The 14907-nt window shown below is 36.6% G+C and overlaps 1 protein-coding gene across 1 annotated transcript in view; it reads left to right on the plus strand.

Moving 5' to 3' along the window:
• piezo1 (piezo type mechanosensitive ion channel component 1 (Er blood group)) overlaps nucleotides 1-14907 on the plus strand; it is a 133066-nt gene that overhangs the window by 63127 nt on the left and 55032 nt on the right. The window contains exons 8-17 of the mRNA XM_084405406.1: nucleotides 751-913; nucleotides 2081-2161; nucleotides 2926-3016; nucleotides 3132-3226; nucleotides 4768-5028; nucleotides 7503-7608; nucleotides 10421-10602; nucleotides 10714-10862; nucleotides 11419-11577; nucleotides 13396-13502. Of these exons, the coding sequence (XP_084261532.1) occupies nucleotides 751-913; nucleotides 2081-2161; nucleotides 2926-3016; nucleotides 3132-3226; nucleotides 4768-5028; nucleotides 7503-7608; nucleotides 10421-10602; nucleotides 10714-10862; nucleotides 11419-11577; nucleotides 13396-13502 (1394 nt within the window). The remainder of the gene's footprint in view (nucleotides 1-750; nucleotides 914-2080; nucleotides 2162-2925; nucleotides 3017-3131; nucleotides 3227-4767; nucleotides 5029-7502; nucleotides 7609-10420; nucleotides 10603-10713; nucleotides 10863-11418; nucleotides 11578-13395; nucleotides 13503-14907) is intronic.

Genomic DNA, 14907 nt, shown 5'->3' on the forward strand with positions numbered 1-14907 from the left:
TACTCCAGTCTTCAGTGTCACATGATCCTTCACAAATCACTCTAATATGATGATTTGATGAACAGTTATTATTGGTGCTCAATTATTAATAATGGTTCTTATCATTATCAATGTTGAAAACAGTTTTTACTGCTTAATACTGACACTTTTCTGTCATTCTCAATGTCTTTACTGTCACTTTTGATCAAACATCACGTTTTCACTGCATCACGTTGATAATAATCATAAATATTTCTTCAGCATCAATTTCAGAATGATTTCTGAAGGATCATGTGACACTGAAGACTGGAGTAATGATGCTAAATAAATTACACTTTACTATATATTCCCATAAAAAAAACAGCTTTTTAAAATTGTAATAATATTTCAAAACTGTATTACTGTATTTTTAATCAGCTTTGGTGAGCAGGAGAGACTTTCAAAAAAACATAATTATTTTAAAACTTTTGACCTAGACGGTTGATTCATATTACTCTGAATGGGAGAAAGTGCAATATGACAGAATAGATATCTAAACCTAAAGCCAAGCGCACACTGGTGTTGTTCGGGACTGCATGTGCGCGTTTGCTGAACCAGCCTGAAACACTAATGAATATTAATCTCAGATTTTGTTGCCGCTCTGGGATTTGTTATTTGATAAGCAGTTTCTGAGATTGCAGTATTTCCCCGTTCAGGCAGAGTCGGTCCTGCACGCCTGACGTGTTCTCCAGAACGTGGTGTATTCAGTGTGTTTTCTGTGTTTTTCTCCAGGCTGTTTGGCCTGAAGGATGTCATAAAGCCGGGAAACTGCTCTTCTTTCGACCTGGTCCTCAACACGCATCACGACTGGCCCGTGTACGTCAATCCCGGGATCCTCCTGCTCCTGTACATCTCTGTGACGGTTGTGCTGAAAATCAACACTTACAGTCTCAAGGTGCTTTCACACACTTATTTATTCAATCTAAGAGATCATTCACACAAATGTGTGATTCAGCAGTGCTGTGGATGTCAAGCTTTAAAAAGGAAAGCCGTGAAAATAGTGCATATCATTCAAAGACATCTGAATTTCTGTGGTTTAACAAAACTGTTGCATTCTCAGTCTGTTTGGACCCTGTGAAACTAACTTAATATTGTGTATCTGATCCGTAACGTTTTAAAAGTTTTGAATTTTACCATGTTTTTACCAGGCTATTACTACATTTACCACCTTTTTAATTCTTTGACATTTAAAATGTTTCTTCAGCAAAAACTAATGTGTTGCAAGAAAATGTGTTTTTATTAATATTTTAGAAATTTTATTTGAATATAAGAACATATAATATGGGAATTACCAGAATGAACTCCATTTACTTTATAACTTCTTGAATTTATTACTCACGACTGCTCAAATCAGTCTACATTTATGAAAACTACACATTTTTTTCTTGCAAAACAACAAAATATATTCATTTTACTTGCACAAAATGTTATTTTCAGATGAAAAATGAGTTGATAAATGCAGCATTTTAACGCAGCAATGCTTCATCAATAACACTTATTTTTCGAACCCTCTTTTTTCAAGTTTGTTCTGTTTGGTCCGTGAACTTTTGATCTACAAACAGTCATTACTTTAATCTGAATTTTTATTTTAATTTCAGAATTATTGTGTGTGTGTGTGTGTGGATACGCAAGCATGTTTATAAACAAAATGCGGGGAAAATGTGTGTGTGAGTGTGTAGGAAAGACACTAAATGTATTTTACAATTTGAGAAAAATGTAACTAACAGATGAAAACAATAAAACATAATTTCATGTGTAAAGCCACAGTTTAGTTTCAGGTCAAAACAGACCCGGGTTGCACAAAGTAGCTAATTAGTTTAAATGGTTGTATCTTTTACATTTTTTAAGAAAAAAAAGTTTATTTTGACAGTCTTAACATGTTTCCAAAGTTTCATTTTCTTACTAAAAAATATGGATAAAAAAAAAAAAGATATCTTTTGGGTCAAAAAGGAACCGAACGCATTAGATACAGTAAACCCGAACATCTCAATCCACTGATTAACGTGTGTCTCGTTGTTTGTGTGTGTGTAAATGAAGTGATGTAATGTGTGTGTTTGTGCAGACCCATGAGGAAGTGAAGACCGCTCAAGCTGATGAAGTGGAGCTCAGGCCGTGGGAGGAACGCAGTGAAGATGACACTAAAGTAAGATCTTACACACACACACACACACACACACACCAACAGCAGGAGTTCACTGCTGTGTTTTGAGGGCCACTGAGGCAATTACGTGTGTAATAATTGTAAATGGCCCTTAATGTCCCCCTTAATATTTGATATTTGTTAATGCTGCCGCTCAGTTTGTTGTAGGATGGAAGACCGTTAAATGTACATTTACCTCAGTGGTCTAACAGCGCTTGTCAATATCAAAATGATGGCCAATCAGATCAAAGAAGGCGGGGCTTAATGTTCACTGAAGATGAGTGTGAATTCCATCGTGACTCTTCTAGTTTTTACTGTGAAAGTGTGTGTGTGGTAATATACAAGCTAAACGTTTAATATTTGACGACTGTTTTATGGCGGACATGTTTAACGACCCACAGGAACGTGCAGTGATGCAATATACTCAACCTTTTTAATTGTAATTTCACCATTTTGAATTGAAAATATGCAATCATTTAAATTATGTCACTCATTACTCTTGAAGCTCCGCCCCCTGTGCCGGGAGCAGCAGCTCATTTGCATTTAAAGGGACACACATAAAAACGGTTTGTTTTTGCTCATCCTCAAAAAGTGAGAATTTTAACATGCTATATAAAAATATCTGTGGGGTATTTTGAGCTCAAACTTCACATACACACTCTGGGGACATCAGAGACTTATTTTACATCTTGTGTAGAGGGCATTATACCACACCTGTGTGTCAGGCCTTCTGTGAATGAATCATGTTTGCTGTTTGTCTGGTTTAGCAAACGCTTCTGGCCGCGGGAGAGTCTCCTCTGTCGGAAACACACTTCTCTAAAGAACCCGTGACCAACGGCTCAAGCCAACATGACACGGGTAGGGGAAGAAATGTACATTATTTTTGTATTTACACGTACAGAAGACAACAGTTCACACTGAAGTGTGTGTTTATGAGCCTGAACCTGTAGTGTGTGTGTGTGTGTGTATGCAGGAGCTGCTGGAGAGTCTTCGGCTGATAATCCTCTTCGCCTGGTGGGACGGATGATCTTACAACAGAGTTATATTTGTGCCCTAATCGCCATGATGGTAAAACAAACATTCACAAATCTATATCCATCCATCCATCCATCCATCCCTCCATCCATCCATCCATCCATCCATCCATCCATCCATCCATCCATCCAAATGTGAACACGTCACTGGGTTTCGGGCTACGTAAATACATCATCCCTGCTGTAGGATTATTATAAAGACCCGATACACTTCATGCTAAATTGAAGATCATCATTTCAAACTAAATCAGGCCAGAACTAATTTGAAACAGCTTGCCAAAGTGAACTTTCTGAAAAAATTTCGTTCTGGCTGATAAACGCCTCTGAACTCTCATTGGTCAGTGTGGTGATGATGTAATAAGTGGGTGTGGCTCTGGGGCTCCGCCTTTGAGGATTAATCTCTGGTTCATTTCTTCTGTTCAGTCCGTCGAGGTCAGACGCCAGTAAACACATGAACACACTGGAGAGACGCTTTATATAGTAGAAACTGAAGTTGTATTTCTAGTTGAAAGAGACACTGACACTGTTTTCTAACATTTCATCTAAATGCTTTTAATGCTTGATTTAAAGCAATCTATTGTATAAAGTGCTGTAGTGCTGAATCTCAGAGCTCAAACATCTCCACATCTCTATGATCAGATGCTTTCTGAACCGCTGTTTTCTCACCGCTGACGTTGTTGTTGTTGTTGTTTAGGAAAACATTCAGCACATATTTACATATTCATCTAAACGTCGCTCTCATCAGTGTGGACGGCGTCGGGATGTTCGCTAAAAGTAATCCGCTGCTTATTTACACTGCAAAAAATGCTTTTCTTACTTAGTATTTTTGTCTTGTTTCCAGTCCAGATATCAAACATTTCTTAAATCAAGATGCATTTTACTAGATGAGTAAAATGACTTAAGATATTAAGTCTTGTTTTCTGGGGAAATAAAAAAAAAATTAAGTGAGTTTGACCTGCCAATGGGGTCAGAAAAATAATCTTGTTTCTGTTTGAATTAATATTATTTTTCTGACCCCATTGACAGATAAATTAACTTTTTTTTTAAGCATCAACTCAATTAATATTGATTAATTCCCCTGGAAAAGAAGACATAATATCTTGTCATTTTACTCATCTAGTAAATGCATCTTGATTTAAGAATTTGTAGATATTTGGACTGGAAACAAGACAAAAATACTGAGTAAGAGAAGCATTTTTTGCAGGGTATATTTCAAACTTCGAAAGAACGAAGGAGAACTTCACTGTGAGTTTATCAGGGCCTTTATTTGGACCCATTTTGACCAAACCGCCAAATCACACACACACACACACACACACACACACACACACGTTCAGTTTCTCCCATTTCCATTCTATTCAAATCTTCTAGTTTGTCCCTGTGTTCACCGTTATTGAGTTTTCCTGTAGCTCAAACAGTAGAGTGTTGGTGCTTGCAACGTCAAGGTCATGGGTTCGATTCCCCGGGAAAGCAAGAACTGATAAGAATGTAAAAATGTGTATCTTGAAATGCAAAGTCGCTTTGGATAAAAGCGTCTGCCAAATGCATAAGTGTAAGTGTGTTGTCCTCTTGCAGGTGTGGAGTATAACGTACCACAGCTGGCTGACGTTTGTGCTTCTGCTGTGGTCGTGTCTGATCTGGATGCTCCGGGCACGTCAGCGCTTCGCCGGTCTCTGCTCGCCCTTTATCCTCCTGTATGGCTTGGCTCTCTGTGGGCTTCAGTATGTGTGGGCCATGGATCTGGAGAGCGAGCTTCCCCAGCACATCGGCACCATGAGCCTGCGCCAGCTGGGCCTGGACCGAGCGCATTACCCCTGTCTGCGCCTGGGAGCCATGGTGAGGACAGTGAAGCGCTGGCAAATGTGCTTTAGTATGACTGCCATTATCATATAATACTGGCATATAAAGTTGATATAAAGAAATAAAAAAATCTGGGTTCAATAGGCTTGACATGAACTTTTTTTCCTCGCCAGCCACTGGGGTTTTCCAAAGTTACTAGCAACTCAGCATTTTCACTGGCCACAATTTTTACATCCATACCATGGGGGAAAAACTGCTATATAGATATTCTTAATATTACCTCATAATTTGGCATGTTTTATTAGGCTGCTGTCACTTTAAGAGCTGACACACAGATCCATTATACTGTACACATGCGTTTTATTTCTCAACTGTTCATGTTCACTTAAAACAGAACTGACTGTGTTTACGTGAATACTCGTCAAGACCGGTATTTTGACATTATTTTGTGTGTATTTGACTGTTTAAGGCGAGACACGGCAGGCAAAAACATCGTTTTTTTTTTACTGGTCAATTTTGAGATTTTTGGATATTTGTCTTCAATAACATGTCTTCTTTCAGACTTGTGTTGAAAAAAAGTCAGAAATACACATTTAGGTCTTTATTTTATTACACTTTGTCTGTTTGCGTCTGTAGATTTCTCATAAATTCAACAAAAGTTGGCGTTCAAAATCAACACGCTGCTCCGTGATCTCTGCCGGCTCCCTGTCATCACATGCACCGTTAGGAAGCTCTCTCTCTCCTGTACAATGCTGTCGGATCCAAATATGGTCATTTCCTTTTTATCAGCAACCAATCGTGAAAGTAAAAGGGCTGAATGCGCAATCTCATTGGCTGATGAAAAATCTTTAAAGCCTGGTTTCTCAAAATGACTTTTCTCTCTGAAATCTCCACTTCAGTAGCAGCTATATACACCAAACTTTCCAGTCTTGTACCTAGTTATATTATGAAGACATTTACAGAGGGATTTGTAAATATATTATTCCTAGCCTGATTTATATAACATTTTATTCCAAAAAACATGGCGAAAATCTTTTTTTTAAGGCTATTGACAGTATTTTCTGATTTACAGGATAACAAAAGTAGATCTCCATAAATCCCTCTGTAATTGTTTTCCCATCTAATATGTGAACACAATGAAAAAATATTTTTTAACCTGGCTTTATCCAATACTCAGATATCGTTTTTTAAAATATATGCAAATTAGTGCATATTTGATTAGATATTGCCTGATTTGCATATTTAAACATTAAATTACAGAAAACTTGTAATAAATTTTTTTCTCATCTTAATGTAGGTAATCAACTGGGAAAGTTTCATGGTGATATCTGCTAGTTAAAAATGTTACCCTATTCACCTGTAGTGTCTCGCTTAAGTGCAATAAACAGCGATAAAGAGCTCAATGTGGTTCTGAGAGGCGGCTTTATGTGCCGCACTTTGAGTTTGAGCACAAAATCTGCAGGAATGAGTAAAATTATGCGCAATCCCTCGCCGAAAAATAACTTTGCAGCTCAAATATTAAGCAACTTTTAATGGAAGAATTATTGTAGTAAGAGATTTTATAAAATCATAAGCTTCGAATTTCTGCATTTTAATCCCTCCAAAAAATTTGCCCCATTCACTTCCATTGTAATTTTTCATTTTAGAATACAAGCGATCAGTCAAAGTTGTTTTTTGTGGATATTCAACAATATGCCATAAATGCTGTCGAGGTTAACATGTTTTGAACCTGGAACGGTCCTTTAAGATCCCAATTCACATACTATCCGTTCTAAATAGTATTTGAAATTAGACATTTTCCCAAATCATAGCGTATTCCAAAGATACCCGGAAAATCTGTGAAGATCCGTGTACACTCTAACGGCTAACATTACCCACAACGCATTGCGCCTTGGACGAGGATTCGATTAGAACTACAAACATAAATAAAAATGTGTTAAAAAACTACAAACATGGCGGATGTGCGAGACCGACGGTTAAGTAAAAGGGGTTTGAGTGATTCATAATCAGCATCTAACCTGATGGAAATATATTTATTCAATGTTATCCATGTTATATTTCATCTGCAATAACATTGACAACTTTTGTAAAGATACATTTGGCCATTACCTTTTAAATGCACCGTGCAAACACACGAGGAGAGTCTCTGCATGAGCGACCCACGACGTGCAGATCAACATGCTGCTAAATTTAACTCTGATACAGTTGGAAAATAAATGATATTGAATGTGGAGGATTTGAACTCTTTAAGATGATTGGCTGTAATTTAAATGGTAAGAGGATTGCATGTAAGTGTCTGTGTGATAAATGGCTTTATGTATTGGGTTACAGATGGCTGCAATAAGCTTGAAGATTCTGAGAAATGAAACAGGAAAACTTGAAGTCACTTGCTTTATTTTTACACAATCCAACCACACGATCAGTCATAATTCTCATGAAGTTGCTCAATACATTGTGTGGAAAGTGTAAATATTGCTTCACTCTCTCTCTCTCTCTCTCTTTATTCTCAGCTGCTGTTCACATTAACATTTTGGCTTCTGCTGAGACAGTCGGTGAAAGACACGTTCAGCAGAAAGAAGAGAACGAGCGTCCCGTTGCAGGAGGTCACGACTGGAGGTGAGCGGGAACGCCAGGATCTCGAGGGACGATGTCATTATCTGCGTTTGAGAGCTGCACGATTCTGGAGAAACCGAGAATCATCATGTTTTTGTTTCAAACAGAGATCACGATTCTCCCACGAGTAGACGACTATACCACGTAGTTTACTAGAGGTTCAGCCAAAATGTGCATCTATTTTAAAAAATAATCATTTGAATTACTCATTTGAAAACGATCGGGTTGAGTAAATGATTCAGTGACTCACTTATTAAGACTCTCATTACTGGATGAATCAGTATTTTTGAACGAATCTCTTGAATGAATGATTCAATGACAAACACATTTTTTAACGGTCACTTGTCGCCACCTACTGGTGTAACGACGTAATTGATACAGTCTTTATTCAAAGCATGTTACTTTCAAAAGTTGATTTGACCGTAGACATCAGTGTTTATATCTGAACTATAAACTTTTATCTCAGTATTTCTATGATTGTAAGAGAAGTAATGACACTGTGTGATTGAAAAGACTGTTTGTGAAGCTGTTTCACACCTAGACATGACAACACGACACGAAGTCAACAAGTGTGCTAACCACAGAGCCAATGGCGTTCAAGAGCACAAGATTCATCTTTCTATTAGTCATTATTATGAAAGCATTCATAATTCTATTCACCTATTCTTCCCATTTCTTTCTCACACTCAAATCATGTCAAAGACATTTGCTTAAAGGAGTAGTTTAAACAAAACTAGAGATGCTGTCCTCATTTATTTAATGTCCTCATGTTAATCCAAACCTGTATGAATCATATAGTCTTCTGTAGAAATCAAAAGGAGAAATTTTGTAGATTAATAAAGCTGCTCTTTACACAAAATAAGCGAAGACAGTTGAGCAGTTAGGACAATAAAGCAACACACAAGTACTATAAAAGTAGGTCACATCACCCATACATTATATTCATAAGTTATCTATTATATATACAAGTCATCTGGAGAACTATGAAAACTTAGTACACTCTTAAAAATAAAGGTTTCAAAAGGACCTTTTTTTTTTTATAACCATTTCTGGTTCCCCAAAGTTCTTAAAAGAACCATTTTTTTCTTGGTGTGAAAAACTTTTTAATAATCTAGAGAACTTTTGTCATTGTGAAACCATATTGAGGTTTAAGGCTCCTAATGGAACCATCCAGGGCCTAAAACTAATCTTTATCCCGCCTGCCAATGGCCGGTGACTTATGAAAATATATATATATATATATTCAGTACCAGTCAAAAGTTTGGAAACATTACTATTTTTAATGTTTTTGAAAGAAGTCTCTTATGCTCATCAAGCCTGCAGTTAAAAACAAACAAAAAAAAACAGTAATATTATGAAATATTATTACAATTTAAAATAATGGTTCTCTTTTTTAATATATTTTAAAATGTAATTTATTTTTGTGATGCAAAGCTGAATTTTCATCAGCAAGTACTCCAGTCTTTGGTGTCTTATGATCCTTCAGAAATCATTCTAATATGATGATTTGATACTCAGTTATTATCAATGATGGAAACAGTTGTGCTGTTTAATATATATTTTTTGGAATACTTTTTTCAGGATTCATTGATGAGTAAAACGTTAACAGCATTTATTCATAAAAACAGCATTTATTCAAAATAAAAACATTTCTAACAATATAAATCGTTACCATCACCTTTTATCAATTTAACGCATTCTTGTTGAATTAAAGTACTAATTTCTTTAAAAAAAAATAGTTATTGTTCCCAAACTTTTGAACGGTAGTGTATATTGTTACAAAAGATTTCTATTCTAAATAAATACAGTTCTTTTTAACTTTTTATTCATCAAATAATCCTGAAAAAAAGTATCTCAGGTTATAAAAAAAATATTAAGCAGCACAACTGTTTCCAACATTGATCATAAATCAGCATATTAGAATGATTTCTGAAGGATCATAAGACACCAAAGACTGGAGTACTTGCTGATGAAAATTCAGCTTTGCATCACACAAATAAATTACATTTTAAAGTATATTAAAAAAGAGAACCATTATTTTAAATTGTAATAATATTATTAATAATAATAATAATAATAATAGTGTAAATGTAATAATAGTTTTTTTTTTTTTTTTTTTTTTTTTTTTTAACTGCAGGCTTGATGAGCATAAGAGACTTCTTTCAAAAACATTAAAAATAGTAATGTTTCCAAACTTTTGACAGGTACTGTATATATATATATTGTTTTTACTGCTTTTGCAAAAAAAAAAAAAGGAAGTGATGACACCAAAACTTCATATGCCAGTGAATATTCACAATTCTCTATTCTAATTTAGACAACTAGTGCTTTCCAGGTCTGACAGTAGATTTCAGGTACAAAAAATGTAATAAAGTAAGCAGATGTAAAATAACACTGCATAGTCTTCACTCTATAAATTAAACATCCTTATTAAAGTTGCAAAAGTTATTCAGCCAAGAGCAGTGAGGGATTTTATCTTTGTCTTTTGTTGTTTGATTAACATTAGAAACACAGAGAGCGGGAGGAATATTAGGCTGCTGTCACTTTAAGAGCAAATGCACGGATATAATATACTGACACACATGAAACACACGTAACTGTTTACGTTCACTTAAGACATAACCGGCTATGTTTACTCGCTATATTTTGACATCATTGCGTGTGAATTTGGCCGCTCAAGCACACGGAGATGAAAGAGAGCTCAGTTTAGTGTTCGTGACGCAGCTTTTTCTCTTCTTATTTTGTTCATTCTTGACGTGATTGAGTATTTTTCCACAGACAGGGAAGTTTGAGAGTCTCTGTTTGTCTCTTTCAGAGAGCACAGGCCGAAACGAGTCGATTTTAAAGGTGTTGGGTGGGCAGGTGATGAGTCTGTACGCGAAGTACTGGATCTACGTGTGTGGAGGCATGTTCATCATGGTCAGCTTCGCAGGAAAGCTCGTCGCCTACAAGATCGTCTACATGCTGCTCTTTCTGCTCTGCATGTGCCTGTATCAGGTACACTTTACCAGCCCACACACACATTCTGTACTTCATTTAGTCCGAAAACTGAGTGGAATGACCCCACTCTCTCTCTCTCTCTCTCTCTCTCTCTCTCTCTCTCTGAAGGTGTATTACTCTCTCTGGAGGAGGTTGCTGAAGGCCTTCTGGTGGATGGTGGTGGCTTACACAATGCTGGTGCTCATTTCTATATACACCTTTCAGTTCGAGGACTTCCCAGGATACTGGGGAAACTTCACTGGCTTCACAGAACAGCAGTACGTCTCCTGATTACCTATTTACTCTTTGCGTTTCAGATGATTAACTCTTTTCCCGCCATTTCTTCCGGCAATCCATGTTTTCTCTGATAGACAGTAGGGCTGTCAAAATGGCTGAAAAGCTCAGTTTGAATTTCTTTCTTAAATATTCGCACAATTCGAATTATAGTTGAATTCTAAAGGCAATGCTTAATGTTGAATGAGTTTGGAAAAAAGCTTCAAAAGAATGTGTGTAACTTCTCTTTTTGTGTTTTATGGAGAGTCCAGTTAGTTTGAAATGGTGTGTGTGAGAAAATATCTATAAAATTATTATTTTTAGGTACATTTCTTGTTAAAGAGGCTATATGTAGAATTCAGAAACCCTTGTTATTAGCGACACCGGTGGCCGTAAAGTGAACTGCAGCCAGCAACTATTTATACCTTTTCCATGCAAGTGATTTTGTTACAATCTGTTTCCAAATAGGCAATAAAAAAAGTGAAAACACTTCCATACTGTATAACCCCTTTAATGCTGACTGCATGCATGTGCTGATTGCATGTGCTCCTCCATCTTTAGGCTGGCTGATATGGGACTGGAGACGTTCAAGCTGTCGGAGCTCTTCAGCAGTATCTTGATCCCGGGCTTCTTCCTCTTGGCCTGTATTCTGCAGCTGCACTACTTCCACAAGCCCTTCATGAGGATCACAGATCTGGAGCACGTCACTCCCATCCACAGGCATGAGCATCACCTCTGAACAAATGCACACACATATACTACACTCGTTTATTTTACCAAATTAAACGCATTTTAGAAAAGGCTCTAATTATTTAGAGCTGTCAGAGAGAGCATATACATGTGGTTTGATTAAATGTGTTTTTAACACCATTCTTTTTGAATGCTATTTGTATGCATTTGTTCACATTTTCACAATAACTCTTTCATTATGTTCTGTGAGATTGAAAATAAGAAACCAAAAGCACAGAATATTGTTGTGTGTTATTTTTTCACTTTAGGTACATTTTTAAAAATGGTTCTAATTTTTAATTTAAATTAAAAAATGTGTTTTTTTTAAACTGGTTTTGGGTAAATTATGCATAATATGCAGTGAATATAAAAAGTCCACTCACCCCTGCTAAACAACAGTTTTTTGCATCTTTAATGTAAAATTACAACCTATCCAATGCCACTGAAACCCACAGTGATACATTTCAGAGAATAAAATGAGAATAAAAACTTAAAATGTAACCTTCGCCCCTCTAGCGGTTAAAACACAAATCTGCATGTGTTTTAGTTGTGCTTCGGCTCTGCGTGAATGAATATGATTATCCTACTGCGCATGAATCATTCACTGCTAGCCCGAATAGATATAACCAGCCCTACGGAGATATAGAGATAAATAACAGCACAGGTCTATAATGAAATGATCTTCACAATAGATAATGTGCTACAGTTTATGTGTTCAGTAAAACACCTTACTCGTCTGTTGAGTAATAAACACACCATCATCTCTGCGTGGCTTTTACAGCATTTCACATCAGGTCTCGTCATCTCCGAAAAGCCAAGCTTATGTTGATTCTTGTTTTATTACGAGCTCTGTCGCGTCTCTCTTTGCCAGCAGACTCTCCTCTGTTCGGCGTTGGTTATCTTTATTTACGGATATAACGGGACACACACGGGCTAGTGACAAATGTACGCAATCTCCCGCCAAAACCCTCCTGACAGGTCTAATATATAAACACTTATAATAGGCTTACATAGAGAATCAGAGTAAGACATAAACACGATGTATTGACAAAAGTATTGATGATATGTTGACAAACAAAAAAAACAGTGTACCTTTAAAATGACCTGACTGCATAAGTGTGCACACCCTCTTATAAACAGGTGTGTTACTATAGTAAGTGTACATGTCATGTAAGGTGTAAAAAAGGACACTGTTATAATATTCTTTTTAAATATATATGTGACCCTGGACCACAAAACCAGTCACATGTAATGTGATAACTGGGTAATTTTTTTATTTTTTTATTGAGATTTATACATCTTCTGAAAGCTGAATAAGTGTTTTATTGATGTATGGTTTGTTATGATATGATAATATTTGGCCAAGATATGACTATTGAAAATCTGGAATCTGAGGGTGCAAAAAAATCAAAACATTGAGAAAATCTCCTTTAAAGTTGTCCATTTATGTTGGTGATTGTGCTGCATTCACTCACAAAAATATATATTTTTTAAATTTACGGTAGAAAATTGACTAAATATCTTCATGGAACATGATCTTAATATCCTAATGATTTTTGGCATAAAAGAAAAATCAATAATTTTGACCCGTACAATGTATTGTTGGCTATTTCCACAAATATACCCGTGCGACATGTGACTGGTTGTGTGGTCCAGGGTCACAGATTTGAAATAAAAGTGTGACTTAGTTTTAAGTTTCAGACTTATAAATCTGACACATTCCCAGAGGATGTGTTGCTGTCTGTGAGAAACATTTGAGATATTCAAGAAATGTGATTTTTCTGACAATCACTGTTATTTTCCCCACAGGAAGAGAGGAATCGAGAATCCTGATTTGGTTCGATCCACAGAAGAAGTGAGGTGTGAGGAGGAAGATCAGGTCACGGATCAGGTGGATGATCCATCAGAGGTCGACGGTGAGAGTCATGAACGCTGCTGATGGAGCTCAATCAAAGCTATTTTACACTTAATATTGATAAAGACTAGAGATGCACCGATACTATATTTCTCTGCTGATACCGATAGTGATTCTTCAGAACGATATCTTACGATGCGGATAGTTTGATTTTTCTTTGAAGGAAAAAATCTCTCCCAACTAATGCTGTAAAGCTATACAGCGAACCTCTCAGTTGGTACATTACTATAATATTAGAGGTTAAAATTAATAACAGATCTCAAACTATTACTATTATTTATTTTGGCAACTAGTGTTTTTTTATTGGTAACTAATGAACTGTGAACAATGAATAACTTTCCTGAGATAAATGCAACGTTGCATGACACGTTTTATTGACACGTTTTCATGGCTTAAACACTGATTGAGACATGATACATTTCAGTAAGTTGTACTGTATCTTTCAACATTCCTTCTGATGTTCATGCATGTTTTTTTCATGCTATAACTTGTAGTAAAGTGGAAAAAAAGACTGAACTGAGGCGCTACAGGGATCCGTCGCGTCACATAATGCTATCAGAAAGCGTCATAATGCTATTTATTGTTTGAATTCCATGATAAAATGGACAGAATTTAAAAGCTGAGACTTTGTTTCTGTTACAAACTGCTCCGAGACACGAAGGTTGAGATCCAAATGCAGCTTTAATTAAGGGGCAATCCAGACACGTAATCCAATATACAGGCAATAGGTCAAAACACAGGTAGGCCATACAAACAAACAAACAAACAAACAAAACAGGCAGGGGTCAGAGGCAAAATAGTAATCCACGGAACAGGCAAGAAATCCAAAAACCAAGCGACATGAAACCAGGGAAAACGCTCAGAAATGCAGTGCAACAACATACAAAACTTCGCAGTGAGTGAATGAGTGAACATGGTATAAATAGGCTGAGACTAACAGGGTGATGAGACACAGGTGAATGCAATCAGTGATGATGTGTCCGGGCAGTGAGTTCTGGGAAATGTAGTTTGTGAGGGAGTGATAATAGTCTGGTGAATAATGAATGAGTGAACATGGTATAAATAGGCTGAGACTAACAGGGTGATGAGACACAGGTGAATGCAATCAGTGATGATGAGTCCAGGCAGAGTTCTGGGAAATGTAGTTTGTGAGGGAGTGATAATAGTCTGGTGAATAATGAATGAGTGAACATGGTATAAATAGGCTGAGACTAACAGGGTGATGAGACACAGGTGGAGGCAATCAGTGATGATGAGTCCGGGCAGAGTTCTGGGAAATGTAGTTTGTGAGGGAGTGATAATAGTCTGGTGTGGAGTGCCCTCTGGTGACTCTCAAGGGCACTCCAGCTGGTGACCGTTACAGTTTCTTATCACAAGTAACAAACCACAAAGCTCTTTTCAGTTAT

Source organism: Rutilus rutilus, assembly GCF_951802725.1.
Source record: "Rutilus rutilus genome assembly, chromosome: 3".
In the NCBI taxonomy this organism is placed as follows: domain Eukaryota; kingdom Metazoa; phylum Chordata; class Actinopteri; order Cypriniformes; family Leuciscidae; genus Rutilus; species Rutilus rutilus.